General features: G+C 51.7%; 11 protein-coding genes across 11 annotated transcripts; 7 read left to right on the top strand and 4 right to left on the bottom strand.

The window, feature by feature from the left end:
* Positions 1-165: 165 nt before the first annotated feature.
* LDX57_001278 (uncharacterized protein) lies at positions 166-1,257 on the top strand (the record flags this gene model as incomplete). Its single annotated transcript, XM_046082919.1, has 1 exon — positions 166-1,257. The coding sequence occupies one exon, from the start codon at positions 166-168 to the stop codon at positions 1,255-1,257; it is 1,092 nt and encodes a 363-aa protein (XP_045938876.1).
* Positions 1,258-1,625: 368 nt separating this feature from the next.
* Positions 1,626-1,958, bottom strand: N19M (NADH:ubiquinone oxidoreductase subunit NDUFA3; the record flags this gene model as incomplete). Its single annotated transcript, XM_046082918.1, has 2 exons — positions 1,626-1,672; positions 1,775-1,958. 2 exons carry the CDS (start codon positions 1,956-1,958, stop codon positions 1,626-1,628), a joined length of 231 nt encoding a protein of 76 aa, XP_045938875.1.
* Positions 1,959-2,416: 458 nt separating this feature from the next.
* On the top strand, positions 2,417-3,971 carry WBP1 (dolichyl-diphosphooligosaccharide-protein glycotransferase; the record flags this gene model as incomplete). Its single annotated transcript, XM_046082917.1, has 4 exons — positions 2,417-2,558; positions 2,614-2,724; positions 2,781-3,490; positions 3,543-3,971. 4 exons carry the CDS (start codon positions 2,417-2,419, stop codon positions 3,969-3,971), a joined length of 1,392 nt encoding a protein of 463 aa, XP_045938874.1.
* A 359-nt stretch (positions 3,972-4,330) lies between these two features.
* LDX57_001275 (PET191 family protein) lies at positions 4,331-4,690 on the bottom strand (the record flags this gene model as incomplete). Its single annotated transcript, XM_046082916.1, has 2 exons — positions 4,331-4,514; positions 4,590-4,690. The coding sequence occupies 2 exons, from the start codon at positions 4,688-4,690 to the stop codon at positions 4,331-4,333; spliced, it is 285 nt and encodes a 94-aa protein (XP_045938873.1).
* A 317-nt stretch (positions 4,691-5,007) lies between these two features.
* LDX57_001274 (sterol esterase) lies at positions 5,008-7,086 on the top strand. The gene is made up of 2 exons (XM_046082915.1): positions 5,008-5,345; positions 5,427-7,086. Exons 1-2 carry the CDS (start codon positions 5,231-5,233, stop codon positions 6,728-6,730), a joined length of 1,419 nt encoding a protein of 472 aa, XP_045938872.1. The 5' UTR covers positions 5,008-5,230; the 3' UTR covers positions 6,731-7,086.
* Positions 7,087-9,899: 2,813 nt separating this feature from the next.
* On the top strand, positions 9,900-10,319 carry RSR1 (putative RAS small monomeric GTPase (Rsr1); the record flags this gene model as incomplete). The annotated part of the gene is made up of 1 exon (XM_046082914.1): positions 9,900-10,319. One exon carries the CDS (start codon positions 9,900-9,902, stop codon positions 10,317-10,319), a length of 420 nt encoding a protein of 139 aa, XP_045938871.1.
* Positions 10,320-11,340: 1,021 nt separating this feature from the next.
* MCCC2 (putative 3-methylcrotonyl-CoA carboxylase, beta subunit (MccB)) lies at positions 11,341-13,230 on the bottom strand (the record flags this gene model as incomplete). Its single annotated transcript, XM_046082913.1, has 2 exons — positions 11,341-11,635; positions 11,783-13,230. The coding sequence occupies 2 exons, from the start codon at positions 13,228-13,230 to the stop codon at positions 11,341-11,343; spliced, it is 1,743 nt and encodes a 580-aa protein (XP_045938870.1).
* A 356-nt stretch (positions 13,231-13,586) lies between these two features.
* LDX57_001271 (uncharacterized protein) lies at positions 13,587-15,161 on the top strand (the record flags this gene model as incomplete). Its single annotated transcript, XM_046082912.1, has 6 exons — positions 13,587-13,770; positions 13,843-13,930; positions 13,981-14,075; positions 14,126-14,361; positions 14,414-14,691; positions 14,750-15,161. The coding sequence occupies 6 exons, from the start codon at positions 13,587-13,589 to the stop codon at positions 15,159-15,161; spliced, it is 1,293 nt and encodes a 430-aa protein (XP_045938869.1).
* A 107-nt stretch (positions 15,162-15,268) lies between these two features.
* LDX57_001270 (uncharacterized protein) lies at positions 15,269-16,469 on the bottom strand (the record flags this gene model as incomplete). The annotated part of the gene is made up of 2 exons (XM_046082911.1): positions 15,269-16,309; positions 16,395-16,469. 2 exons carry the CDS (start codon positions 16,467-16,469, stop codon positions 15,269-15,271), a joined length of 1,116 nt encoding a protein of 371 aa, XP_045938868.1.
* Positions 16,470-16,974: 505 nt separating this feature from the next.
* Positions 16,975-19,476, top strand: LDX57_001269 (acetyl/propionyl/methylcrotonyl-CoA carboxylase subunit alpha; the record flags this gene model as incomplete). The annotated part of the gene is made up of 4 exons (XM_046082910.1): positions 16,975-17,129; positions 17,190-17,388; positions 17,446-17,543; positions 17,592-19,476. 4 exons carry the CDS (start codon positions 16,975-16,977, stop codon positions 19,474-19,476), a joined length of 2,337 nt encoding a protein of 778 aa, XP_045938867.1.
* A 2,357-nt stretch (positions 19,477-21,833) lies between these two features.
* Positions 21,834-23,159, top strand: LDX57_001268 (putative D-arabinitol dehydrogenase ArbD; the record flags this gene model as incomplete). The annotated part of the gene is made up of 4 exons (XM_046082909.1): positions 21,834-22,290; positions 22,343-22,412; positions 22,482-22,907; positions 22,979-23,159. The coding sequence occupies 4 exons, from the start codon at positions 21,834-21,836 to the stop codon at positions 23,157-23,159; spliced, it is 1,134 nt and encodes a 377-aa protein (XP_045938866.1).
* Between the last annotated feature and the right edge of the window lie 3,431 nt (positions 23,160-26,590).

Below are 26,590 nucleotides of genomic sequence, written 5' to 3'. Positions count from 1 at the left end.
TTTTCAGGCATGCCCTTCAGGATGCTCCACAATTTGAAAACTTCGTTCATTTCTATTTGGCTCCTTCGGAACTAAGCGATGTTGGAATCGTGACTGTCCAGGTGCGAGCATATCGCGCGGCAGAATGTGAACTGAAGCTCTTATTAACCTGTTGGCAAAGAAGGGATGGAACTCATCGCCCCCCCCATAATAGAGTGCTTATTCGATGAGCCCGCTAAAGTCCGTGATTATTGGGACAACATTCTCCGCGTCCTTTACAAGATCAAGCCCAACCTATGTCTTCTTAATCGTGATCCTGGAACCGTTGCCTTTGCACTGGTCAATATAGGTGAAACCATCGGATCAAAGACCATTGTCGCTCAGAGTGTCGATCTGGCACTCAGGGATCTGGGCCAGCGATTGTTCCTTATGGTTTCTCAAGACCCTGTTGGCTGGCTTTCCTTTGCAAGTCGTATCCGCTCCGGGGTCATCTATCACGAGGCTCTCGTTCACCTGGTCGGTAAATGGCATCAGCTCACCCAACAAGATCAAAGTCGGGTTGCGTTGCTCCCAGACTACACTACCAATATTGTGGGTGCGTCCTTAAAGGAGTTTGACGGCGCCAAAAAGAACGTCGAGGCCCAACTCCTGACATATTCTCCTCCTGGTTGGATGTCTTCCGGCTCCGAAATATCCTATCAAGCTGATGATTCCACGCTCAAGAGCGTCGGTATTTTCTGCCAATGGTTTGCTCACCAAATCGCTAATGGCAACAATCTTGATAATTGCAGTGCAGGGACCAGACTGTATCGCACCATAGCTGCCGGCGGAGATGCATACCTTGGAGACGATAGATTCAACTACCTCCACGGCCTGGCCTCGCATTGGGGACTTGCAGAAGAAAGCGAAATCGAAGACAAGCTGAAGCTAATCAAAGATGACATTAAACTGATTGCTGCGCCTCTTCTGGTGAACGAAAGCCGTTATGATCCCCAGCAGTTGGGCCAACTCCCCTACCTCACCTGTATCAGGATAGAAGTCGACACCATCCCCTGGAACGAGTGGGCGGTCGAAGACGGTAACAATGGTTGGTCGGATATCGAATCCTCAGATTCTGAATCAGGCAGTACCGACAGTTGGATCTCTTTGGTGAACTATTCAGACGATGCCATGATTGATGTGCCGGCTGAAACGACGGTTGAACAATCGAGTATCCACGGCATTTTTATGGCTTGGAATTCACCAGAATCGTTGCAGGAGTCTTCTCGCTTTTATTGAAGTTCGATCTACGTGTTTAATCATGTTGCAAGAATCGTTTGTACTGCAGATAGCATGAACGAAATGAGCCGGCATATTCCGCTCTATAACCATTCCATATACAATACACTGCACCAGCGGCGCCACTCGGTTTAATCTAAACCAGACGTAAGGTAATAGAGACGTCACCGAAGAGAGAGAGAGGACGGGTCCAGGGTCCCAGATATTCGGAGGACCGAATCATCCCTCCATATCATCTATTGCTTGTCGGAGGCCTTCGACCTGGATGATCCTTGAATTGTCTTTATATTTCCCAGCTAAATACACCATAACAAGTCAAATCTGAACTTTAAAATCGACTCAATGCATAAAAGATCCACGAAGCGCGTTTACTCGTCGTCGTAGCCTTGCGGGATAACCCGGCGACCCTGGGGAACTAGAAATGCGAAGTAGAGCCGTCAGTAACCACGAGATGAGAGCCGGAGCTCGACAAGCATGTCGAATCCGTGGAGGAGAAATATAATTCAAGAGCGCTTACTGGGATATGTCAGGGGGATAGGCTCCGGGTCGACGTCGCCGAAGAAGTGTCTGATCGGAGGGAGAGTCACCAGGGCGACGGGACCCATGGCGCCCGTGACGAGGGCATAGAAGATAGCGGGCTTTTCGTGAGAGGCCCAGCGAAGGTACCGGAGAGGCGTCGACCAGAATTGAGGAGTAGTCATGATTGCGACAGGCGAGGAAGGTCGGGATGTTGCGTGATGAGAAGAAACTTTTCTTGCGGAGATTGGTCAGTATCAGGGGAGAGGACGTTAATCAAACCACAAGGATTGTAGATGATTGAAGGGAATTGAATTGGACATACCAATGGAAGCTACGAAGCCACACAGTTCAACGTGCCGGGCTGCAGGGACGAGGGCAGACGGAGATGCGACGGAGAGGGGAAAGGAATGGAGGTTGAAAGTGACGAAAGCCGCCCGTTCGAGCGGCGAGCGGGTCTTGGCATTCAGTCCAAACACGTCGCCCGTTAACTATCGACTTCCTCCCTCCGACTTCCTCGACAACTCCGGAGTCCAGCGACATTGGCTTGTCTGTCTTTCCCTTTTTTCTACTTCTTCTATCTGCCGTTCTATTTGGCATTTCCGCCAGTCACCCTTCCGCCCCGCCGTGCGGTTTTCTCAAGATGCGGTGGTGCCTTGCCCTTCTGGTGTTCTGCTTCCTGGCCGTCGCAAATGCGTTGAGCAGTTCGGGGAATCGCCTCGCAGTGATTCTGGAGGATGCTGCAGACAAGGAGCTATATTCCACCTTCTGGGGTGATCTCCAAGGTCAGTTCTACCGCAACGATACGAATCAATTGGTACTGACGAAGTGTTCCTACAGCCCGCGGCTACAACATCTTCTTTGAGTCTCCCAAGAACGAGCGCTTCTCCCTGTTCGAGTATGGCGAGCGAGCATACGACCACCTCCTCATTCTCCCTCCCCGGTCCAAGGGTTTGTTGGCCCATCAATCCGCGAAATAGTCCAACTCAATTGACCGTCTGAGATAGGTTTCGGGCCTTCGTTGACCCCCCAGAAGATCGTCGAATTCATGAACAAGGACGGCAACGTCCTTCTCGCTCTCTCCGGAAAGTCCGCCACGCCTAGCGCCATCAGCTCGCTTCTTCTGGAGCTGGATTTCCATCTCTCTGCCGACCGTTCCTCCATCGCTGTCGATCACTTCAACTACGATGTTTTGTCCGCCCCCGAAAAGCACGACGTCCTGCTTCTCCAGCGTCCCGGTCAATTGCGGCCGGACACCAAGGCCTTCTTCGCCGGCGAAGGTGTTGTCGCATTCCCTAGGGCTTCTCCCCACACCCTGGGCGATTCCAGCCAGCTCGTCGCTCCCATCCTGCGCGCCCCGATCACTGCCTACAGCTACAACCCCAAGGAGGACGCGCCGACGGTTGAGGATGTCCAGGCCACTGGCTCTCAATTGGCGCTCGTCTCCGCCATGCAGGCCCGCAACTCCGCTCGCTTTACTCTGTTGGGCTCTGCGGACAGTCTCCAGGACAAGTGGTTCTCTGCGACTGTCAAGGCCCCTGGCAGTGGAAAGGAAACCAAGACTGCCAACCAGGACTTTGCCAAACAGCTGACCGCCTGGACTTTCAAGGAAACTGGAGTCCTCAAGGTTGGTAAGGTTGAACACCACCTGGCCAAGGATGGGGAGGTTACGGCCGATGAGCTGAACCCTAGTCTCTACCGTATCAAGAACGAGACCGTAAGTGCTGACCGTGGATTCCTCATCATCGTTCGCTAACACGTTTTTCCAGGTCTTCGATATCGAGGTCTCTGAATATAACTACGACTCGTTCGTGCCGTTCGAGGTCCCCACGAACGACGCTCTTCAGCTTGAATTCACCATGCTCTCGCCCTTCCACCGTCTCGATCTCCAGCCCTCCCGCCGAACGGAGAACAGCACCATCTACAGTGCCCGCTTCGTCGTTCCCGACCAGCATGGAATCTTCTCGTTCCGCGTCAACTACAAGCGCCCCTTCTTCACCAACATCGAAGAGAAGCACGAGGTGACCGTGCGCCACTACGCCCACGACGAGTACCCCCGCAGCTGGGAGATCAGCGGAGGATGGGTGTGGATTGCGGGCCTATGGTCCGTTATCGGCGGCTTCCTCGCCTTTGTGGTTGTGTGGCTCTACTCGGCCCCTACTCCGACTGCTGCGCAATCGTCTAAGAAGACGCAGTAAGTAATGTATTTATCAATGACTGCGTGAATGTAACTTTCCATTGAATGGGTTGCTTTTCTGTAAGTGCTTTGGAGACGTAAGTTATGTAGAAGAATAGATGGAGAGAAGTCTATTCAATATGTACAGCTGCCGAGTCGCCCGACAGGCGAATATCCGATCGTAGAAGTACATGGGGGCTTGCGAAATCAACCAATATAACTCCGGTGCATGCTGAGAAAACATCAAGTAAAGAAAGGAAAAGAGGAAAGGAGCAGAAAGGAGCTTCCGGACACCTTCGCGACGGGGCCTCAATCTGACCACCTTTTGCAACCCCGTTTCACCGGCGTCCTTCGGCCTCTCAGCCCTCCGCTTCATTCCGTTCACAGACCCCTCGTCTTCTCGGGATCCATCTTAACCTCATCTCCGCTGATTTCCTTGACGGACTCAAAGGCCGGCTTGCCCGCATACAACTGCTCGGTCTTGGTGGACTCTCCCTCGAGCTCCTTGTTTAGCGCAATGGGTTGATTACCGCGGAAACGTTTGCGCATATCGATCATGCCGCGCCTGAATTGATATTCGGAATTAGTACGATGATTCAAACACAGCCCACATCACGTCCAAGATGATCAAACGACATACTTGCACTCGCCGTATCCTTTCCGCAACTGCTGACATTTCGTAGGCAAGTTCTCCGCATAGGGAGAGCTCAGGCATTCTCTCGGGGTTCGACGCTGGACCATAATACAGTCCGATTCCTGCAGGCACTGTGCCAATGCATCTCCTATATTATATTAAAGCGCCGTTAGCCTCGTCATTTCATGGACATGTCAATCACATTGGGAAGCATGGCTAGAGGATCGGCGAGATGGCGAGTCCCGTCCGGCCTGCCTGCACCAGATATTGATCGCGAGTACTCACGGATGTCCCGGCAAGAGCTGGGCATGTTGGCCAAAGAATTGACGAAATGCTGGATGCTGCGATGCCAAGCAGTCCGGCGTGCTGGTTGTTTGCAGCAAAAAACCAGACGTTGAGAATCCCCGGATCACGTAAGCATCACATGAAAGATGGCGGCGCATGACGTCTAGGGCGAGTTTCCCCTTCCCCCCTGTTGTTCTGCTCTATTCTGTTCCTATAATTATATACGTTGACCTTCTTGTCTATCTTTTCCCCTATCCCTCCCGGTGCAACATCCCTGCGCTTGCACTATGGAACTCGTGTTTTACGACTAGCGATCGATTTTAGCTTAGGTGTCGCAGTGAAACATTGTCCGGTTTTCCATCATGGCGCGTGTACCGGTGATCGGAAGATTGTTCTGGTTCGAGTACTTGGCTCTCTTCGCCTCGATAATTCTGGTCCTGCTGGAATATTTTATACATGTCATAACCTTCTGTCTTCGTGAGTATACACATCCAACGCCGGACAGGCTGCAGTCCTTTCTCGGTGGATCTACGGAGTAGACTGACAGACTTGCGACAGCGGACACGATAATCACGTTCTGTTACGATCGGTCCAAAACGATATTCAATCTTTTCATCAGCCCGGAGAATGTGGGCAACCGCGGCAAGGAAGAGCGACAGGCCATGGCGGTTGCACAAGCGTCGGACTTTGTCGACATCTGTTCCTTGTTCGGGTACGAGCCTGAAGAGCACATCGTTCAGACAGGCGATGGCTATCTTCTCGGTCTCCACCGGCTGGCCTATCGGAAAGGGGAGGAGGGCGTGCGCGTCAACCAGGGGAAGGACGGTGTGAAAAAGAAAGTGGTCTACTTGCATCACGGACTGCTCATGTGCAGCGAGGTCTGGGTCTGCTTGACGGAGGAGCAGCGATGCCTGCCCTTCCAATTGGTAGAAAGGGGATATGACGTGTGGCTGGGGAACAATCGCGGCAATAAATATTCGAAGAAGTCCGTCAAACACTCTCCTCTGTCTAACGAATTCTGGGACTTCTCGATCGATCAGTTTGCCTTCCACGACATCCCCGACAGCATTAACTACATCCTGGAGGTGACGGGGCAGCCTTCTCTGTCATATGTGGGGTTCTCGCAAGGCACGGCTCAAGCGTTCGCGACTCTCTCGATCCACCCGACGCTGAATGACAAGATTGATGTGTTTGTGGCTCTGGCGCCGGCCATGGCGCCGACGGGCTTGCCGAACCCGCTCGTCGATTCGCTCATGAAGGCCTCGCCGAACTTTCTGTTTCTCCTGTTTGGGCGCCGCAGTATCCTTAGCTCGACGACTATGTGGCAGACGATTTTCTATCCCCCCATCTACGTCCGCATCATCGACACTTGCGTCTCCATGCTCTTCAATTGGAAGTGCAACAACATCAGCCGCTGGCAAAAGCTGGCGGGGTACCTGCATCTGTTCTCCTTCACTAGCACCAAATCCGTGGTTCATTGGTTCCAGATCATCCGGCACAAGAACTTCCAGTTCTACGACGACGAGATCCACGCGCCCTTCAGCGTCGTGGCCAGCGAGCGATTCTACAAGCCGGTCAAATACCCCACGAAGAACATCAAGACGCCGATTGTGCTGCTGTACGGCGGCAGCGACAGTCTCGTCGATATCAACGTGATGCTGAAGGAGCTGCCGCGCGGGACCGTGGCGAAAAAGATTGCCAAATACGAGCATCTGGATTTCCTGTGGGCGTCGGACGTGGATCAGCTAGTGTTCAGTCATGTCTTTGAGGCGCTGGAACTGTACGACCCGAATAAACCCGCCAGCGACGCAGCAAAGGTGGAGCAGATGAACGGCCACATCGAACACGCAATTGCGGCCTGAACGCGCTGGCGTGGGTAGCAAGGGGGTGGGAGGGAAGTTGGAGTCTTCGCGCGCGCACAAAGTACATACATAACGTCGTCCTGTAGAGAAGAACAAAGTTCGATGACGACGCCGTTGCGCCAAGTATTGATGCATCCTGTCTGTCTGTCTGTCTGTCTGTTTGATCTGAAGCCTCCCGACTGTCGCTTGTCACCAGTTGTACAGCTATCTATCCCTCGCAGGGCTCGTACATAATCTAGTCTAGTCTAGTAGGTAATGTAAACGAATAATTTCCTCATGATGGGTTGATATCATCAAGCCAGACAGATCCAGGAGGGGCTATGACGTGCCCAGGGGAAAACAATCCCGAAGATGTAGTTATCTATCAACTCTTGACTCTGGACGGCCCCTCCCAGTCTTCATCCGGGCCACAATCGTACTTCTGGTCTGACCTGACCTGACCTGACCTGCATCTCGACCAATATGTACGTGATAGTGACGATACGTCGCATGTGTCATACCGACGGTTGGTTGCCAAATCGACAAGAGAATGAAAATTAAGAAAAAGAATAATATCGCGCACATACCACCCAAGCGCCCAGTCGATCAGTCACCGGTACTTTGGCAACTTTGGCCTTGTCGCGCGCATCATTGGCGCAGCGCCGTGCCTGACAAGCGTTTGAGTTGTCCGGCTTCTCATCCGGTTCCTGGAAATTGACGGGCTTTTTTTAAATTTGTTGGGGACGTTGCAAACCTGGCCTATCGAATCGATTCGAATCGAGTCCCGTTAACCCAATTCCGGTCTTGTCGATTCAAGTCAGTCGGTCAATCAATCAATCCGTCAATCGAAGATCGAAAGGGACAAAGACAACCAAAGGGCAGGCGATCGTCGGTGGAGATTTCCATTCCATTCCTCCACTTCCCACCCCTTTCCTCTAACTAGCCCTTTTTGTTCCGCCTCTGGGTTCTCCTTCCGACAGGCGTTTGGTTGTGTATAGTTGGCGTTGGATTGGGGGAGGAGATGACAGGTAACAATTGAAGGGGGTGGGATGAGGGCAAGGCGTTTCAGGCAGGGAGTCTGGATAACAAACGGGACGATAGATAGAGTGGTAGACGCCTAGGCACGAATGGAGTACTATCTTGGTCTAGGAATGTATGTACCACAGGCCGGTTGTCGATACATGAAGGGAAGATGATAATATTGGCGATTATATATTCCCCGTCGTTCCATCTGACTCTCTCATGATATCATCTGGCCAACTCGTCGGGATGATCGACTTTCAGGCTGCATTAAATTGATATATTGTTCACCACCTTGCTCCTATCCTACCTGATCCTACCCTGGCCTATCCCACGAGCTAGCAACCAAGTGGGAGTTGAAGGTATTCGACTCCAATTCCCGGACTCCATCTGTGATCCACCAGGATTCCAAGTCCGAGCCTCACGATAAGAAGTCCAATCAGCGACTACTGAGCTGCTTCCTTGCACTTGAACACCAACCTGGTTCTTGGAGGGACCTCATTATTGATATCGCGAGATCCCAAACGCCTCAACATCACGGGGTTTTCTGTTAAGGTTTGGCTGCGGGATCGGCCATTTCAGTCACACAATCTTCTCCTTCTCTTCCTCTTCCTCTTCCTTCTTCTTCTCTTCCTTCCCCTCTCTCTCATCTTCCCCTTCTCCATCTCACCGCTGCGACTCTACTGAATGAAGTAGAACCCCCGAGAGATCCTGCCGTCGACTAGGTAAATCCTGCCCCTTGGGAACAACTTGGTTGCTGCTGCTGACTTAGCCCCGGCCTAGTTTGGGTAGTCTCCGGAAATCCACCCGATAATAATAATAATTAAATCGCTGGACATCAAACCGTCTCTCGCTCTCGTTCTCTTCTTCTCCTGCCCCCAATTCATCCCGTCCCCCTGCCTCATCCCCGACGGTCCTTCGATCTCTCTCTCTTTCTCTCCTCCTTCCTCCCCCGTCATACCCTGCCTACCTCCCTGCGAATCGGTCGGCAATCGGTGTCGAGAACCTATGTAACGGATCCGCCTGTCGCTGTCCTTGCTCCGTCCCAGCGCACCCCGCCTCCCCCGGAAGAGAAAAAGAAAGAAACAAGCGTCTATCAGACCATCCCTCGTCCCTCCCTCCCGCCGCGAACTCGATCAATTGGGAACCGAGGTACCGAACCATCTTGACGGACCCCATCGGAGGAATTGATCCGCTTGTCTATTTTTTGCCTGTCCCGCCCAACCTCCAATATTTCGGATCGGAGTTGTCGATTGAGGTCATACCGCCGATTCAACCAGCCTCTGCTCGGAACGCTAAGGAGCTACATATCGGCATTGAACTGTCAGCAGAGCTAGCTAGGGGCTCGACTGGACTTGCTCCCAAGCTTCGGAACACATATCCTTGAAGGACAACGGTTTCGTCTTGTTTATTTCAATGCGGCCGCAGTAAGTTTGGCAACCTTGTTGTCTCGGCTTGGGTTTTGTCGCATCATGGACGCTAATAACCGTGTTAGACGGGAATACCATATCGTCGTGTTGGGCGCTGGTAAGTCTTACTTTCCCTTCTTCTTCCGCTAGAAGATATCTTGCTGACCATGATTGTTTTGTGTCTGTTATAGGAGGCGTGGGAAAAAGTTGTTTGACCGGTACTTCATCCTCTACCGCCCATCCTTTCCGATAGCCCTCCGCCTGGTGCCTTTCCCCATCTAAGACTGTCGCTCACAACTCGCAGCTCAATTCGTCCAAAATGTCTGGATCGAGAGCTATGATCCCACAATTGAAGATTCGTATCGGAAGCAAATCGAGGTAGATGTGAGTTGGCTCCCGTCCCAGTCGGGGGAGTATGTCGCTAATGGAACCAGGGCCGACAATGTATTCTAGAGATGTATGCCCAATCAACCATACCTACTGAGCCATACAGAGTTGGATGCGGAAGAACTGCGCTTGTTTGATCATGCTCGCTAACCTCACCCTTTTCCAGTCTGGATACCGCAGGAACGGAACAATTCAGTAAGTATCCCATCTCTTGAACGTGCCGTTGTCGCATTCCTAACATCTTAATAGCGGCCATGAGGTAAATCGCTCCCACTGTTCCCGTTAGCTCTCCAGTCGACTAAATCCATGCGCAAATGGCACACCTCTGACCACGGCCCGTTCAACACACTGACATTCATTCCAGAGAGCTGTATATGAAACAAGGCCAAGGGTTCCTCCTCGTATTCTCCATCACCAGCGCGTCGTCACTGAACGAACTATCGGAACTACGAGAGCAAATCACCCGCATCAAGGACGACGAGAAGGTCCCCATCGTGATAGTAGGAAATAAGTCGGATCTGGAAGAGGACCGTGCGGTGCCTCGTGCTCGCGCTTTTGCCCTTTCGCAGAGCTGGGGCAACGCCCCCTACTATGAGACCTCGGCCCGCCGACGAGCCAATGTCAACGAAGTGTTCATCGACCTCTGCCGACAAATTATTCGAAAAGATCTGCAAGGCAGCTCGTCGAAGAGCAGCGATAACCAACCGCGCAAACGGGAAGGAACGAACCGAAACGAGAAAAAGAAGGACAGAAGACGTCAACCTCGACGGAGAGGACCGTGCGTGATCCTCTAGACTTGACGGACTTCGACGAAGAAAACCAAAAAATCATATCAACGACGAAGGGACAATGAATCGAGCGACTCGCATCGTCCATCTACCTTCGACTTCACCTTTCATGACCGGGAGGATCTGCCTTTGATTCCCTCTGGCTGCGGCTACGAGAGCAAGGGTTTCCCACTCCTACCTCTGCACATACCCAATCCTGTCAGATTATAATATCATATTGCTTGCCCTCTCATGCCCTGTTATCATACGCTGTCAACGTCCACGTGCTTCAACGATAGATATATGTACCCTTTTGTTGCCTTTCATTTCTATGCTATCAATCATTGATATAACGTCTTGCAACCTTCTTTATCTCCCATGACTTAGGGAATGGAAAAGTTGCATATCTTGATCTGGTGTTTCCAGCTTTGAATATTCGGCTTTTCTTTCCCTCTTAATGATTCTCTTGAGATGTGCCACAGGTTACTTTCCAATCTAACATCAAAAAGTCCAACAAAAACAGCGTTCCTTCTCTTCACCTCATCCATATCACACGACTCACTTAACTTGGTATTTTTGACTCTGTCCGATATTGGAATATTCCTTCCCGGTCAAATTGCTGCTGCTGCATCGTGCTTATACACTTTCTGTCCCGGGACACTTTCTTCCACGATCAATTGAATGTATGTATGGGTGGATATGACGACTCATTGATATTGCAGCTTAGCCCAAGATATAAATTAGATTTCTGTCTTTGTTTTCGCAGATTGTACTCGGCTCTAGGATTGAACTATCACTGCATGGTTATATAGATGAGAATGATTGATAGGCTTTGTTTGATAGAGGTGCTATTAGATAACATCATTGACATAGATCGGTGTACGTACGTACATAACTCACGTGTATATAAGGTAGGTAGCTAACCACCCACCCTGTCTTCTCCATTTCCATTTTCAACACTATAGCAGTGCACCATGAACCAATGGATCAATCAACCACCCCAACTCCCCTCTCTCTTTCTTGAGAAAAACAATCAGAAAAAACGAGATCACATCCTAAATACCCCAAACCTCGTCTTCACATCCCCATCTCCCTTTCCTCCCAACGCAGCCGCCAAACTCAACCCCAGAACCTGTCTCGTCTGAGCCGGCGGAATCACCCCGTCGTCCCATAGCCGGGCGGACGAGAACACGGCCTCGGATTCGCGGTCGATGCGGTCCTTCAGCGCTGGGTCCGCTGTGCGGCCGACGGCTTCCATTACAGCCGAGAGCTGCTCTGAGCCCATCACTCCGATTTTGGCGTTGGGCCACATGAACATGAGGCGGGGGGAGTAGGCACGGCCGCTAGCATTGTGTTAGTGTTTGGATTGGTTCATTTTAGTTTCGTGTGGAGGGGAGGGGAGGGAGGGGAAAGAAAGCTGGGTTTGGTTTGAGTGTAGGAGGAGAATAGAAACAGGAAGAGAGGGAGGAGGGGAAGGGATGTAGACTCACCACATGCCATAATTACCGGCGCCGGCGCTGGAACCAAAGACGACGGTGAACTTGGGGACATCAGCGCACGCAACGGCAGTGACCAACTTCGCACCGTTCTTCGCGATGCCGCCCTTCTCAGCGTCAGCGCCGACCATGAAGCCCGAGATGTTCTGGAGGAAGATGAGCGGGATGTTGCGCTGAGCGCAGAGCTCGATGAAATGGGCGCCCTTGAGCGAGGACTCGGAGAAGAGGATGCCGTTGTTAGCGACGATGCCGACCTGGTGGCCAAAGATGCGCGCGAAGCCCGTGACCAGCGTGGTGCCGTAGTCGCGCTTGAACTCGGCGAATTCGCTGCCATCGACGATGCGTGCGATGACTTCGTGCGCGGGGATCTGGCGCCGGAGATTGGTGCCGACGATGCCGTTGAGTTCGGCCGGGTCGTAGAGCGGTTCCTTGATGGCGGTGGCTTGGTCGGAGAGGTGTTTGGGGATGCTGGTGGCTGGGTAGTTGAGGTTGGCGACGGAGCGGCGGGCCAGGACGAGGGCGTGCGCATCGTCCACGGCGAGGTAGTCGGTGACGCCGGAGATGGTGCTGTGCAGCTGACCACCGCCGAGGTCTTCGGCGGAGACCTCCTCGCCGGTGGCGGCCTTAACGAGGGGAGGGCCGGCCAGGAAGATGGTGCCCTGGTTTTCAACGATGATGGTCTCGTCGCTCATAGCGGGCACGTACGCGCCACCGGCCGTACAGGGGCCCATGACCACCGAGATTTGCGGGATGCCTAGAGAACTCATGCGGGCCTGGTTGAAGAAGATGCGGCCGAAATGTTCCTTGTCCGGGAAGACATCGGCCTGGTGAGGCAGGTTGGCACCGCCGGAGTCGACAAGGTAGAGACAGGGAAGCTTGTTCTCCTGGGCGATTGCCTGGGCCCGCAGGTGCTTTTTCACCGTGATAGGATAGTAGGTGCCGCCTTTGACGGTGCTGTCATTCGCAACGATCATGCAGGTCACCCCTTCCACGGTGCCAATTCCCGTGATAATGCCTCCGGCCGGAACGTCTTCGCCCGGGTATACTTCATGACCCGCCAATGCAGACAATTCGAGGAATGAGGTGCCCGGGTCGATGAGCGCCGTGACACGATCTCGAGGGAGCATTTTCCCGCGGGCAATATGTTTGTCTTTCGCTTTTTGCGGCCCGCCCTGGGAGATTGTGCTGTGTAGATTGGTCATCCGGTCGACCAGTTCTGTCATTTGTTGGGCGTTCTCCTTGAAATCCGACGAGGATGTATCCACCGCCGTGGGCAGGACAGATATGGCGGATGCATGATGGGGATGGGTGTAGCTGGCAACGGATCGAGCGAGTGGACTGGCGCGAGTTGAAGGGAACCGCTGTGTGGGAAGATGTCGTAGGGAAGAGAGGGATGTTGATCTGGAGCTCAGACTCCGAAGGAGCGGAGCCGGAGCGCGCATTGCGGGGATGATTATTGTGGGGAGGAAACGGGCAACTGGAAGGATATTGATATGAAAAACCCCAAGTGACTATAACATGTCCTTAATCCCAAATGACGAGGGGATCATCAAGAGATAATTGGAACTGGGCGAGAAAAGAGGACGAGGATGAAGAAGATGAAGGCATGCAGAAGGGGAAGAGCAGAAGAGAAGAGAAACCCCAGATCGACTGCGGAGAAGGTCGATGCGGGCCGCGTTTAGCCGCGGCTGGCCTCGGCCTGCCATCCTTGCGGGTTAAAGCATCATCTTCTCTCCTCCGATCATTCTCCTTCTAGCATCCCCCTTTCTCGCTCGTGATTTCACCTCAATTCTACACAATGGCTGCCCTACATCGCTTCCCATGTCTCCTGCGCACCTCCTCCCGGTCTCTGGGGGCAGTGAGGAAACCGCTCGTCCAGATCCCCGCATTCCGAACATTGGCAACCAAACATCCGAAGGGCTTCGTTGCGCCCACCGACGATGACCTGCTGGAGCTGCGAGAACGGGTCCAAGAATTTACCAGTTAGTTATGCCATCCAATTTGGTGGTTTGAGCGTCTTAACTGTCGATTCTGACATCTATACCATAACCAAGGGCGTGAAATTCCTGAGGAGGTTGCCGCTCAAACAGACGTCCAAAATGAGTTTCCAGCGGAAATGTGGAAGAAACTAGGAGATGCTGGGTCCGTCCTCTCAATCCGTGCAGTAGATCCAGAATCTGACAGCTTGCCAGGTTCCTCGGAGTCACGGCCAATGAAGAGTATGGCGGTCTCGGAATGGGCTACCAAGCTCACTGTGTTGTTATGGAAGAGATCAGTCGCGCATCAGGTATTACATCTTTCCGGCTGGTTTTTAGTGGCATGCTAACTAGGCTACAGGAAGCATTGCGTTGTCCTATGCAGCTCATTCCCAGCTCTGTGTGAACCAGCTCTCGCTGAACGGATCCGACGAACAAAAGGAACGTATCCTTCCGGGCCTTCTATCTGGTGACAAAGTGGGCGCCCTCGCCATGTCAGAGCACTCGGCCGGGTCCGATGTTGTCAGCATGAAGACAACAGCCAAGGCAGTTGATGGCGGATACCTATTGAACGGGACGAAGATGTGGATCACCAATGTAAACTCTCTATCCCTCGACCTATCCTCCATCTAACTAACCTGTGTTGCAGGGTCCCGATGCCGATTACATTGTCGTCTACGCTAAGACCGAACCAGAGCAAGGCTCCAAGGGAATCACGGCGTTCATCGTCGAGAAGACATTCGACGGTTTCTCGTGCGCACGCAAACTGGACAAGCTGGGAATGCGCGGCTCGAACACCGGAGAGCTCATCTTCGACAACGTGTTTGTTCCCCAGGCGAACGTCCTTGGGCCGCTCAACCGAGGCGTCAAGGTCTTGATGGAGGGTCTCGATCTCGAACGTCTCGTGCTCAGCGCTGGTCCGCTGGGGTAAGTGAACCAACTTTGCACACACCAATCGACGATCATTGATGCTGACCGACCACAGAATAATGCAGGCCGCCCTCGATCTTGTCCTTCCGTATACCCATATCCGCAAGCAGTTCGGAACGCCTATCGCGCATAACCAGCTCATCCAGGGCAAGCTTGCAGACATGTACACCAAACTGGCGGCGTCTCGTGCCTACACGTATAACACGGCGCGACAAATCGATAACGCGGCCTCGTCGCCCGAAATGACCATTCGAACGCAAGACTGTGCCGGCGCTATCCTGTATGCTGCGGAGCGGGCCACCGAATGCGCCTTGGACGCTATCCAGCTCATGGGCGGCAATGGATATATCAACGAGATCCCGGCCGGACGACTACTCCGGGATGCGAAGTTGTATGAAATCGGCGCTGGAACTAGTGAGATCAGACGAATGGTTATCGGGCGGGCGTTCAACAGGGAATTTGCGTAATATTGCATATCGTTAACTATATTTTAACAAAACCGGCTGCATTTGTATGTACAGCATTTTCGGGCTGAGAGAATTTATATGTAAAAAGAGTAAATCTGTGCTGCCCTCTATTTCTTGTCCCTGTTTCTCGCTGACCGGCGCACCGGTCCCGTTGACTCTTCCGCCTCTCCAACCTTCTTCGACGCAACTCGTTTAGATCGTGGACCGGAGGGCGTATCTGGACCGTTCTTGTTTGCCGACTCTTCATGAGACACCGACGCCTTGCGTTTCCTCCCCCTCGTCGCCGCAGGTTGTCCAGTTGATTGATTGCTCGACTTGCCAGCAGTAACACCGTTCGCCTGAGGCTGAGACTTCTTGCCCCGCGTGCGATCTCCTTCCTTCGACTCCCGCGCCTTCATTCCCAGCGTCTCCCCATAATTCTCATGTCCCTCGATCGGATACTCGTGCTCAATCATCTTGGAATTCACCGGGATATCAGCCGCCGACTCAATCACGCGACTCGCATGCACCGGCGGCGGAGAAAACGCCTTGACCGGAGCAGTAGCTGAAGTCTCCATTTCCGCATCGGCATCCCACTCCTCGTCTACCATGCGATCGTCCTGAGTATCTTTCTTCGCCGTGCCGTTGCCGTTACCGTTACCGGCTCGCGCGCGGCCATTAAGCCCAGTACCGTTCTCGCCGCTGCCCGACTTGCCCAGCGCTGTGCCGGTGCCTTTGCGTATCCGCGCCCTCTCATTCGCAGGATGCGAGGTGCGAAAAACCTCGCGCCAGTTCTTCAGCAAAGCCACTTTCTCGCCGTCGCCGGGCTCGTACAACTTGCATTTGGTCTCATCGGTCGAGGTGCGCCACACGGTGCCGCGGAACGAAGCGACGTCTGTCTTGGGGGCATCGATGGATTTCGATTTCGGTTTCGATGGATGCTTTCGTTTCTTCTGCGGAGGAGGAGCGGCGACGGCGGCGACGGCTGGATTGATGTTCAGGTCCCGGTTCGGCCAGTTGGCCATGACCCGTTGGATGCGGACGGCGGTGGGATCTTCGTCGTAGTAGTCATCGGAGACATCGTCCCAGTCGCTGTAAAAGTCTTCAACTTCGAGGGAGGGGTCATCGTAGAAGATGGCGTCGTAGGTTGCGGTTGCGGCTAGGTCGTCCTGCAGAATTGGGTTAATTGGCACGACCTAAGTTTTATGGCTCATTGGGGGTAAAGGATAATGAATTGAAGGGACTGAGGCTTACGGCAATTTCAGGCTCCGGTTCCTCAATCCAGAAGATCTCGTCAAACTCGTCGTAGTAATCTTCGTCGTCCGACATGATGAATGGATGGATGAGTAATTGACAGGATTTGACGATGAAAAAAAGAAGAGGCAAAAGTCGAACGATTGTGAGAACTGATTTTGAAGATAAACAAGGATCAACAAGATAGAGAACCAAAAAGCCCCCAAACTGGAAGGCACGACGTCGGGTCGAGGCTGAAGGATGACGTCGAGGCGATCGCGTTTCTCCGACGATGAAAATTGATTAGACCAAAAGTTGCAGGCCTGAGGCCGTCTGCCGCGGATCGCAGATCACGTGCCTGTTTCCCCGCAGGCTCGCTTTGCGTCGGCTGAAGGGGGAGTTGGGGGGAACCGGGGTCAAGCCGGGGAGCGTCTTGGAGCTGCGTTCTTCTCGTCTTTTCCCTCTCTCTTTAAAACTTATCTTGTCCTGAGCTCTTCCTACTTCCTGGTGAAGTGTCTGAGAATGCACTGACTTGACCATTTATACTTGATCTTTGCCCCACGCTTCGATCGGCCCGCCTCTATACATACACATCCGTACAATGCCTCTCCCAACGCTTCTCCGCACCACGTCCCGCCTGGGGCCGACGGTTGCTCGGAGGTCGAGAAGAGTGGCATCCACGATTGCCACGGGTGGAACAAAGCCTCAGAGCTCACTAGATTCGATTCTCATTGCAAACAGAGGAGAAATTGCGTTGTATGTTTGCGGGCGCTGCCAAGAGCCCTTTCGTTAGTCGTGCTAATACGATTTCTCAAGACGAGTTGGCCGGACAGCTGCAGAACACGGTATCCGAGTTACTACGTTATATACAGATCCGGACAGTCGAGCGCAGCATGCGCTTAGTTCGCCGTTTGCCTTCAACTTGGGGTCGGTGTCGGCTTACCTCGACGGCGACCGTATAATTGAGATCGCGAAGAAAGAAGGCTGCCAAGGGATACATCCGGGCTATGGTTTCGTATGTCTTTTACCTGGCTTACAAAAATCGACCCGGCTAATGATTGAACACCTTTAGTTGAGCGAGAATTCCGCCTTCGCCCGGAAATGCACCGAAGCCGGATTAGTGTTCATTGGTCCTCCCTGGAAGGCAATTGAAGACATGGGAGATAAGAGGTATGCTAGCATGCGCTTGTGACAATACAGTTTGCTGAGATCTTGAAGCCAGTCCAAGAAGATCATGACAGCCGCAGGAGTGCCTTGCGTTCCTGGCTATCACGGTGAGAATCAAGATGTCAACCATCTCGAGGCCGAAGCCGACAAAATCAAATACCCGGTGCTCATCAAAGCCATCAAAGGCGGCGGTGGTAAGGGCATGCGTATTGCTTACTCGAAAGACGAGTTCCAGGCTCAGTTACAATCCGCTAAATCTGAAGCTATGAACTCTTTTGGGGACGACCATGTTTTGGTCGAGAAATATATCATCACACCGCGGCACATCGAAGTGCAGGTCTTTGCTGATAAGCATGGGAACTGCGTTGCTCTGGGCGAGCGGGACTGCAGTATCCAAAGGCGTCATCAGAAGATTCTCGAAGAGTCGCCTGCTCCTCATCTGCCTGATGCTACCAGGAAAGATATCTGGGCAAAAGCTCGTTCGGCTGCTTTGGCCGTGGGCTACGAAGGAGCCGGTACGGTCGAATTCATCTTCGACAATGACACCGGCGAGTTCTTCTTCATGGAGATGAACACCAGACTGCAGGTTGAACACCCGGTGACGGAAATGGTCACCGGCCAGGATCTGGTCTATTGGCAGCTGAAAGTGGCCGAGGGCGGGATGCTTCCCTTGACCCAAGAAGAGGTGGAGAACTTCATTGCGAGCCGTGGACATGCGATTGAAGCGAGAATCTACGCAGAGAATCCTGATCAAGGTTTCATCCCGGATTCGGGTACTTTGCTCCATGTTCGCACGCCCGCCATCACCGAGGATGTCAGAATCGACGCGGGTTTCGTTGCCGGCGATGAAGTCTCTGCCCATTATGACCCTATGATTTCAAAGCTCATCGTGAGAGGCAGCACTCGTGAAGAAGCTATTCGCAAGCTTGCCGCTGCCCTGGAGGAGTACGAAGTTGCGGGACCGATCACGAATATCGAGTTTCTGAAAACGATCTGCAAGAGCCCCGACTTTATCGCCGGAGATGTTGAAACCGGGTATATTGAAAAGCACCGTGAGGAGCTGTTCACCAGAAGCTCAGTGGAGCCCGAGCTGCTCGCACAAGTAGCTCTAGCCTGTCTACATCACGATGCCAACCCAGTCACTCGGAAGCAGGCCAATTTCGAAGGCTCCGCTGTCGGCTTCAGCCCGGGCTACCAGGCTCGACAGATCACATTGGCAGACTCTACACCGGGGACGAAGGACAACACGCCATTTAACGTTCGTGTCCAACAAACGGGCGACAACACGTTTAACGTGGAAGTTGGCGAGCGTGTTTTTGAGCAGGTAGAGAGCCATCGGGAGTCAACGTCGCAGGTCATCACGTCATTTTTCCCTCACACCCGTCTAGACACCACGGTGATCCGAGACGAGGACTCGATCGTTGCTTTCCAGAAAGGCACGCAGTACCGTCTCACGATACCGCGAGCCAAATGGATGGAAAAAGCGCTGGGCATGAAAGATGTCACGAACAGCGTTCTAGCGCCGATGCCATGCAAAGTGCTGCGGGTGGAAGTCCAGGCTGGCGACGTGGTGGAGAAAGACCAGCCGCTGGTGGTAATTGAGAGCATGAAGATGGAAACGGTCATCCGCAGCCCGCAAAGGGGGACAATTTCCAAAGTGGTCCATAAACAAGGAGTAGGTCACGCGCTGTCGGAGTTCTTTTCTCTTTCCCTTACCCTTACCCTCTTTCCTTATCCCTTCCACATTATTACCCCTGGGAATTCCGTTTCAATCAGGCATCGGAAGCATAGGCGGGTTCATCTTGGTTTCATCTACCCAGTGACCCTTTGTGCTGAATTTCGGCCCGGCTGGAAATCCAACGCCGAGTCGGATGACCAGGATGACAAGACCGGACCTCCTTTTCCTCTTCTTCCCTTCTTCCCTTCTTCCTCATAAAACATTGGCTCAGAAGCTCATTGGCAACATGCACGGGCCCCTGGGTCAAGCTTCCACGGCCATTCCCCTGGGATTCGAAATTCTCCACCTCCGATCCAATGAAAAGTGTCTTGGTGGCTAACGTGTACCTTGCAGGACCAATGCAAAAGCGGAACGCCGCTTGTTGAATTCGCAGACGAGAGCGGTGAAAGCTAGATGGATGCAACGACAACTTGCACTGAAGTCATACAATAGTTATAGAAAATGGATCACAGATACGAGAGCCTACGACAGCGAGTGGAGATCGGTGGGGAGGAGAGTCAGTCCGGGGTAGGATTGACCTTCGTACCCGCCCATGGAGAGCTGAGGGCCGGATGGGAATGTTAACCTGTGTACTTGTGTTACCGCCATCCATAGTTCTTAATATTTGGTAAACAGAAAAATACAATCAAATAATAAGAAGACCAAAAATAAACCATCAGCACACTCCGATCCGATCAAGCGTAACTACCGAAGCAAATCGGCTGCCAAGTCACTCAATTGACTTTCCACTCTGTATAGTCCGGTCCGAGGCGCTGTCATGTGGTCATCTCGGCTTGCCAGACACATACATCCCGGGCAGAGAAGATTTCAGGCCAGAAGCCACATAGGATCAATGGACCAGGGAGCTGATCCCGAATCTGACGGTGGAGACGCTGACAGAAGGATTAATAATTCTACAAACGGGCAATGGAATTCATTTCGAATCCCAAAGGAACGGAAGAAGAAGAAACTTGAGAAGGGGCGCCCAACCCCTTCCCGCAAGCTGAAAGACAAAGCAAATCAAGCCCTGAATTCAAGGCCCACGCCCCTTAGTCCGCCCGCTTCATTAGCGCACGGGATGTCCGGCTAAGGGGAGTACTGAGTAGTCAGTAAAGACACGATCGTAGTCATCCTAATCAATAGATTGATTTGTACCTGTACCACAAGCTGTCTTAGAACAAAGGAAGATAGAGAGTGAGCTGTTGAGTTGTGGCAAAAGAAAACCTCTACTAATTAGTCACTCGTACACAGTCACTAATCATGCTCCCAAGATGCACATCGGGTCAGCTCAAAGCATGCAGATCTTTCCCAGAGAGCAGGGACGGGACGTAGCATTGACATGCGGAACCTGGTTAGTCTGGGAGTAGGGGAGTCATCGTGATGAAATTTTATAATGCCGATCTGAAAGTACGTGCAGGAAGGGAGGGCGAGTGACCCTTCAGGACGGTGTCTTTTGCCATCGAAGATCTATGCTGATTTCTTGGACGAACTTGGTGTGTGCGTATGTACAGTACACCGGTGTAGCTCCTCTGCTACGTACTGTACATGTAGCTACCCAGCTACTTAATTTCTGGCCTCACCGTTTCTAATCAGCGTAGATTTATCGCCTAGAGATCAAGAAATGAGTTAGTACTTAGGTATCATCATCGCAGATCGCATAGCATTATTTGATGTAGTGTCCTGTGCTTTGCCGATTACCGCGGAAAGTATCATGGAAATTGGTAGTAAACGGCAGAGGATTTGTATGATGGGATAAACGATAGAAATAAGATTAGACGTGGAATACATGAGACATATCATCAGGAAGATAAGATGAGACAACAACTTCGAAAGAAATCCAGTCACGCGGGAGGTGAAAAGGCGGCGCGGCATTAACGCGGGCGCCCATTAGGCCTTCTTAGCAGCTCCACTGGGGCAGATCCTGGTCCGATCGCTGCATGGCGGTTGGGGCCTGGCCGGGGGTTCCATCACCGCCTGACATCACCCTTTTCCGGGGTTCTCTACAGTGTACACACTACTCTGTACACACAGCACACTCGCGGTGAACAGTCCCTGGACCACAGCCATGGTCCTGCTACCTTCGATCTCCTTGGCAGCCTCCAGGTTTCACCGCAATTGCTCACCTCCCTGGCTACTGCTCACATTCCACGCCAGCTCCTTGTCCACTTCGGGATTTTTGCTTTGGCTTTTTGTATTTTTATTTTGTATTCTTTTCTTTTTCCATAATGTTTTTAATAAAACTTTTTTTTGTTGTCCCACCGCTCACCCTGTGCACTCTTCTCCACTGTTTGCTTCTGGAAAGGTAGAGAGCTCTTCGTTGCCCCTTTACCAAAGAAATCCTCCTGAATCCTTCTTTGCCCACATTTTTGCTCTAATGCGTAGGTAGAGCTTGTACTACATATACCGGTCCAGCCCTCCAAGATCCTTTTGGTTTCTCTTCTATCTTTTTCATCCCCCCTAGTCAATTCCTTTTTGATTATGTGATTGACAGCACATTGGAGCATCATTAACGAATCTCATTCCCCCGTATTAATATCATTCTCATTGCTACTTCTCTTACATCCACACCATCCAAGATGTTCAGACCCGCGGCCGCCCGTCAAGCCATCAAGGCTCTCAACCATGCCTCTCGCCCAGCTGCATTGACCGCTACCTCGCGGCCAGCCGTGACGAGCTCCATCCGCTGCATATCCTCCACAACTCGACGTGCAAAGAACGACGATGAAGAGAAAATTAAGAATGACCCCCTCCTAACGGCAACGACAAAGGCCCCCGAGGGGACATTAGGTGAAACAGAGGGTCGTTTTGCCCGGACGGACGAGAGCCTGCAGATCGAATACCCGGACGACGAACATATGCCGCGTTCGCCCGTTGTCCAAGGACGCGGTGGAATGCACTTCAAGCGGACGCTGGCTCAGTTTTCCCTGGAGAACAAGGTCACCCTGGTCACTGGCGGAGCTCGCGGTTTGGGATTGGTCATGTCTCAGGCTCTTGTTGCGTCGGGGTCGGACCTTGCAATTGTGGATTTGAACAGTGTGTATACCCATGCAGCTTGAAGGCGATTTATCCTAATTGTTTACTATAGAGAAAGAAGCTGAAGAACAGGCACTGAAACTGGTGGAGCAGTTCCGCAAGGAAAACCCCGGGTTGGAGCAGTATGTCCAATCTCAATTGATCCCGTCAATTCACTCACACGATACTGATTGTACACTTTCTTTCCCTAGAATGCCAAACGTGACCGCTCACTACGCCGACGTGGCCAACCCCGACTCCGTAAATGCCGCCCTCGCCGAGGTCATCTCCAAGCACGGCCAAATCGACAGCCTCGTCACCTCCGCCGGCTTCACCGAGAACTTCGACGCCATTTCTTACCCCCACGACCGGATCCAGAAGCTCTGGGGAGTCAACGTGGATGGCACATACCTGTTCGCGACGGGCGTTGCGAAGCACCTCATGGAACGCAAGGTCCCCGGCAGCATCGTGATGATCGGTAGCATGTCCGGAGCCATTGTCAACGTTCCCCAGCCCCAAGCGCCGTACAATGCCGCGAAAGCCGCCGTTCGGCATCTGGCTGCTTCGCTGGCCGTCGAGTGGGCCGGTCACGATATCCGAGTCAACTGTATCAGTCCGGGCTACATGCTGACTGCTTTGTAAGTACCCAATTCACTGTATTGCAGCCATGCGGTTCTTCCTTTCCTAACACGGTTATTTTTTTCTTCAGGACCCGCAAGATTCTAGACGAGAACCCCGAGCTGCGAGATAAGTGGATCTCGCTCATTCCTGCCGGGAAGATGGGTACCCCTGAGGATCTGATGGGTGCTGTTACGTTCCTCCTCAGCGATGCCGCGAAATACATCACCGGTGCGGACCTCCGTGTTGATGGTGGCTACACTCTTACTTAAAAGTGTTGTGTTGTGTTATACCCATTATGGTTGGTCGCCGTTGGTGACGGTATCTTGCTTTACTTGCCTAATTATACAGTATGATGTACGAGATTACCCTAATAGAAATGTCTGCAGTGTTCTTGAAGTGTCCTTGTTTTATGGCTCAGTACTTAAGAAGTGTAGATTGGTCTTCTGCAGGTAGGCCGGAAATATACAACAAGTAGCTAGCTCACTCGACAATCAACGAACTCACATAGTACTACCCCATTTCGATAGCAGAGCCTTTCATATTCGAAACACACAATAGAATAGGACGTGAAAGGTCTTCGAAGAACAGCAAGGCCCAGGAATAAGTGCAAGGACAAAAAAGCCTTTCACATTGAAGACAAATTAAAACAAGACATGAAAGGCCTTCAATATGCAAGGTCGTCCTCGAAGTGCAAACGAAATGTACTAACCCGTCTCGTTGGACCTGAAATTGCGGTTAGATCCCTGCTATATTCCTGTAGATGCGACTGCGAAGAAAAAGTCTACCATGTAAGTATGGGCCTGAGGCCAAATCAGCCCTCTTTCTACCTAGGGCATTATCGAGCAAGTTATGTTAAACTCGATACGTATTTAGCCTCTAAGCAGTGTTCATTGAGTGATGTAGGCTGGACTTCTGTGATATCGACGGCCTGGACAAATGAGTGTCTCAGTTGGTCCCGCTGTTGGATTTGTTCTTTCGAAGGGAAGTTTGGAGCACAAGGACTGGTGTCTGCGAGCTTTGTCGCTCAGTGGATGCCCAGCAAAGAATGTTTGACAGCTTGCACTGTCACGATGGCTTCCTCCTAATAGAAGAATCAAGGCCGGCAGTTAGCAGAAGTTACAGAAGATAAAGAAGTCAAGGGATCTTAGAATAACAATCCCTCATTTACTGGCTTACCGTGAATCACGATCGGGTTTCAAGCCGAAACCGAGGAGTCACTCTTTCCCGCTCCCACCCGCCACAGATGAAGTGTAAAACTGACTTCCAAGGATCGTATAGAACATGGAAAGACCAAGGCGATGACAGTCAGACAGAGGAGAGGGGCCAAGACGAAGAGTGTCGAGGAAAGGGGAGTTGAGGGGCAAAGCAAGAAAGGAAAAGAGGCGTCAAGAGGGTGATTCCCACCGAGTGAAGGAAGGTAAATGAGATCCTCAATTCTCTTCACTTAGCAGGTGAAAGAAATGGCACTAGGCTGCGCGTGTGGTCAAGGCAAGTCTTCGTCAAGTGAAGCCCATTGCCGTCCTTTCGTTGTCACTTTAGGGCACCAGGGAGATTTGCTACCAGGCAGAAACCGGATGATGAAACAGCATCATTCACCGTATGAACCTTCAGTAACTGCGGAGGAGCCAGTGGCATTTTGTAATGTGCGATATGTATTCGAGCTGGACTACCTCTGATAAATAAGTACTAGTTGTCTACTGGCTTTTTGATTCTTTGACTCGTTGGTTCCCCTACACAAAATACCTGTGATATTTCCCAATCACCATCTGTGGGCTATAGAGTCAAATAGAAGTAAAAAATAAATATTAAGAACCTGAAGTCAATAAACCTGATGGCATCACTCACAACATCGGCAACACCTACTAAGTAGACAAGGCGGCTTCTTCCCTTACCTATACTACATAAGCTCGCCAACGCCTTGGTTAACAGTGCAGATGGTATGTATGTACCTATCTTCCAATTTCCCAGTCCTATTTTTGTCTACCACCAGACCATAGCCGTGCAGGCCCGCATTGATATCCCTCTGTCGGCCCTCCTCGGCAATACACTAACGATATACCCATTGAGCGACATTTCAATCGCTCCTTTATTTTGTGTAGAGCGACAATCTGAAAATATTTAAAATGATGAGAAATGAGAGCACAGCTGTAACTCTGGTTGCAAAGTACTCGAATATGAATATTGGGGGGGTTTTGCTATAGTTCTCGTGTGGCATCATCTTCAGCATGATGTCATTGTTTTCTGTTATCAGGTCAGATCAGTGGAGCTGTGGGTCAGTGCAATTGCAAAGTACTCCGTATGAGTTGGAGTCCCCATTCCCACAGTAGTCTAATCCGTACCAAGTGCCAACATGCGAGGCAACTGCTGACTGATTAGTGTTCTGTCGACTGACTCCAGTAGGTAATAATAATAGAGCCGACCGCCATCTAAGATGGAGAGTTCATGATAATCCCGGCGTCCGAAAGCAATGACCGAAGTACAGTAACTAAATTTAGCGCACAGTATGTTTGTCCCCCCTGAAGTTAGGTATGGTCATTAATTTCCCGACAGCCGACCCTGCCGCCAGAAGCTTTTTCTTTTTTTCTTTTGTTCGTTTGCACCGAAGACAGAAAAAGCAATGGTTGCTGTGAGGTCGAGTTCTGTTTGCCCTTGGGTCTTTACCAAGTCCAATCATAGCTGGGTTATTCGATATGATATTCCAACGCCTACGGTACATGAAGTGTAAATCCGTGACTGGGTCTGGGTTGCCTGAAGCTATATGCAAGTCAATTATATAGAGGAAATTTATGCCTCGGTTCGCGCGTCTGCATTGCTTATAGTATGAATATTAATGAGCTGCTCTCCTCAAGTCAACGGCAGAACCCCTAGGGTGTGAAATATATTTATGGACCGCGCTGCATTCAATCATTTACGGAGGCATTGAGTCGATCCATAATCTGGAAGACTATCAGTCCATTGGCAATATAAACGAAGCCGCTAGGGCGGTGCTCACTTGGCCTTACCAAACTACCGTAGAGTTTTGTCTCTCCGTGAAGGTTTCCTTCCCCGTGGGGTTGTTCTGTGTCATACGCTTCCGGCTTAGTTGGGGTAGAAGCCGATCTATCAGTCGGACTTGACCTGTTAGGGCATCGTCAACGGTGATAGATTCGTTGTGATGTGTGTACAATGTACTCCGTATCTCATCATAAATCAATCATATATATATTAAAAAATAATAAGTAATATTGACTTCTCCTAAGATTGACTAAGCGGCTAGACCCGAAGGGGACAGGTACGGCCGACTGATGGCATCAGGTGATACGGACGCGTGATTAAGGGTCCCGCGGATGGATTCGACCTGGCAAATTCTTCTGAACAATCATCATCCTGGTTCAATCAAGTATTCACTCAGACGGAAGTACCGTCTTCACTCTACGGAGCAATTGCCTACTCGGTCCCACCGTCCCAAGACCGGTGCCTGGCCAAGTTTGAAGTGACCGATGACTTGAGGGGATCTCGTCATCAACCAAGAAAAATTGTGGGCCAATGGACCCGAACTCCCGACTGGATCGACGCAGTTAGTCTTGATTTAGGTCTGACAAAGACTGTGGAAACGCGCGATGGATCTCTGGAACTGGCACCGAGTCTGGGCCGACTATCGCCAATGAGACTAAGGAACCAGGCATGTTCAGGTCAGTTGACGGCAGATCATCCCCCCCTT

The sequence above is a fragment of the Aspergillus melleus genome (assembly GCF_016097325.1).
Source record: "Aspergillus melleus strain CBS 546.65 chromosome Unknown contig1, whole genome shotgun sequence".
Taxonomy (NCBI): domain Eukaryota; kingdom Fungi; phylum Ascomycota; class Eurotiomycetes; order Eurotiales; family Aspergillaceae; genus Aspergillus; species Aspergillus melleus.
The sequence above is the reverse complement of the archived record's forward strand: the minus strand, read 5'-3'. Positions and strand labels throughout refer to the sequence as shown.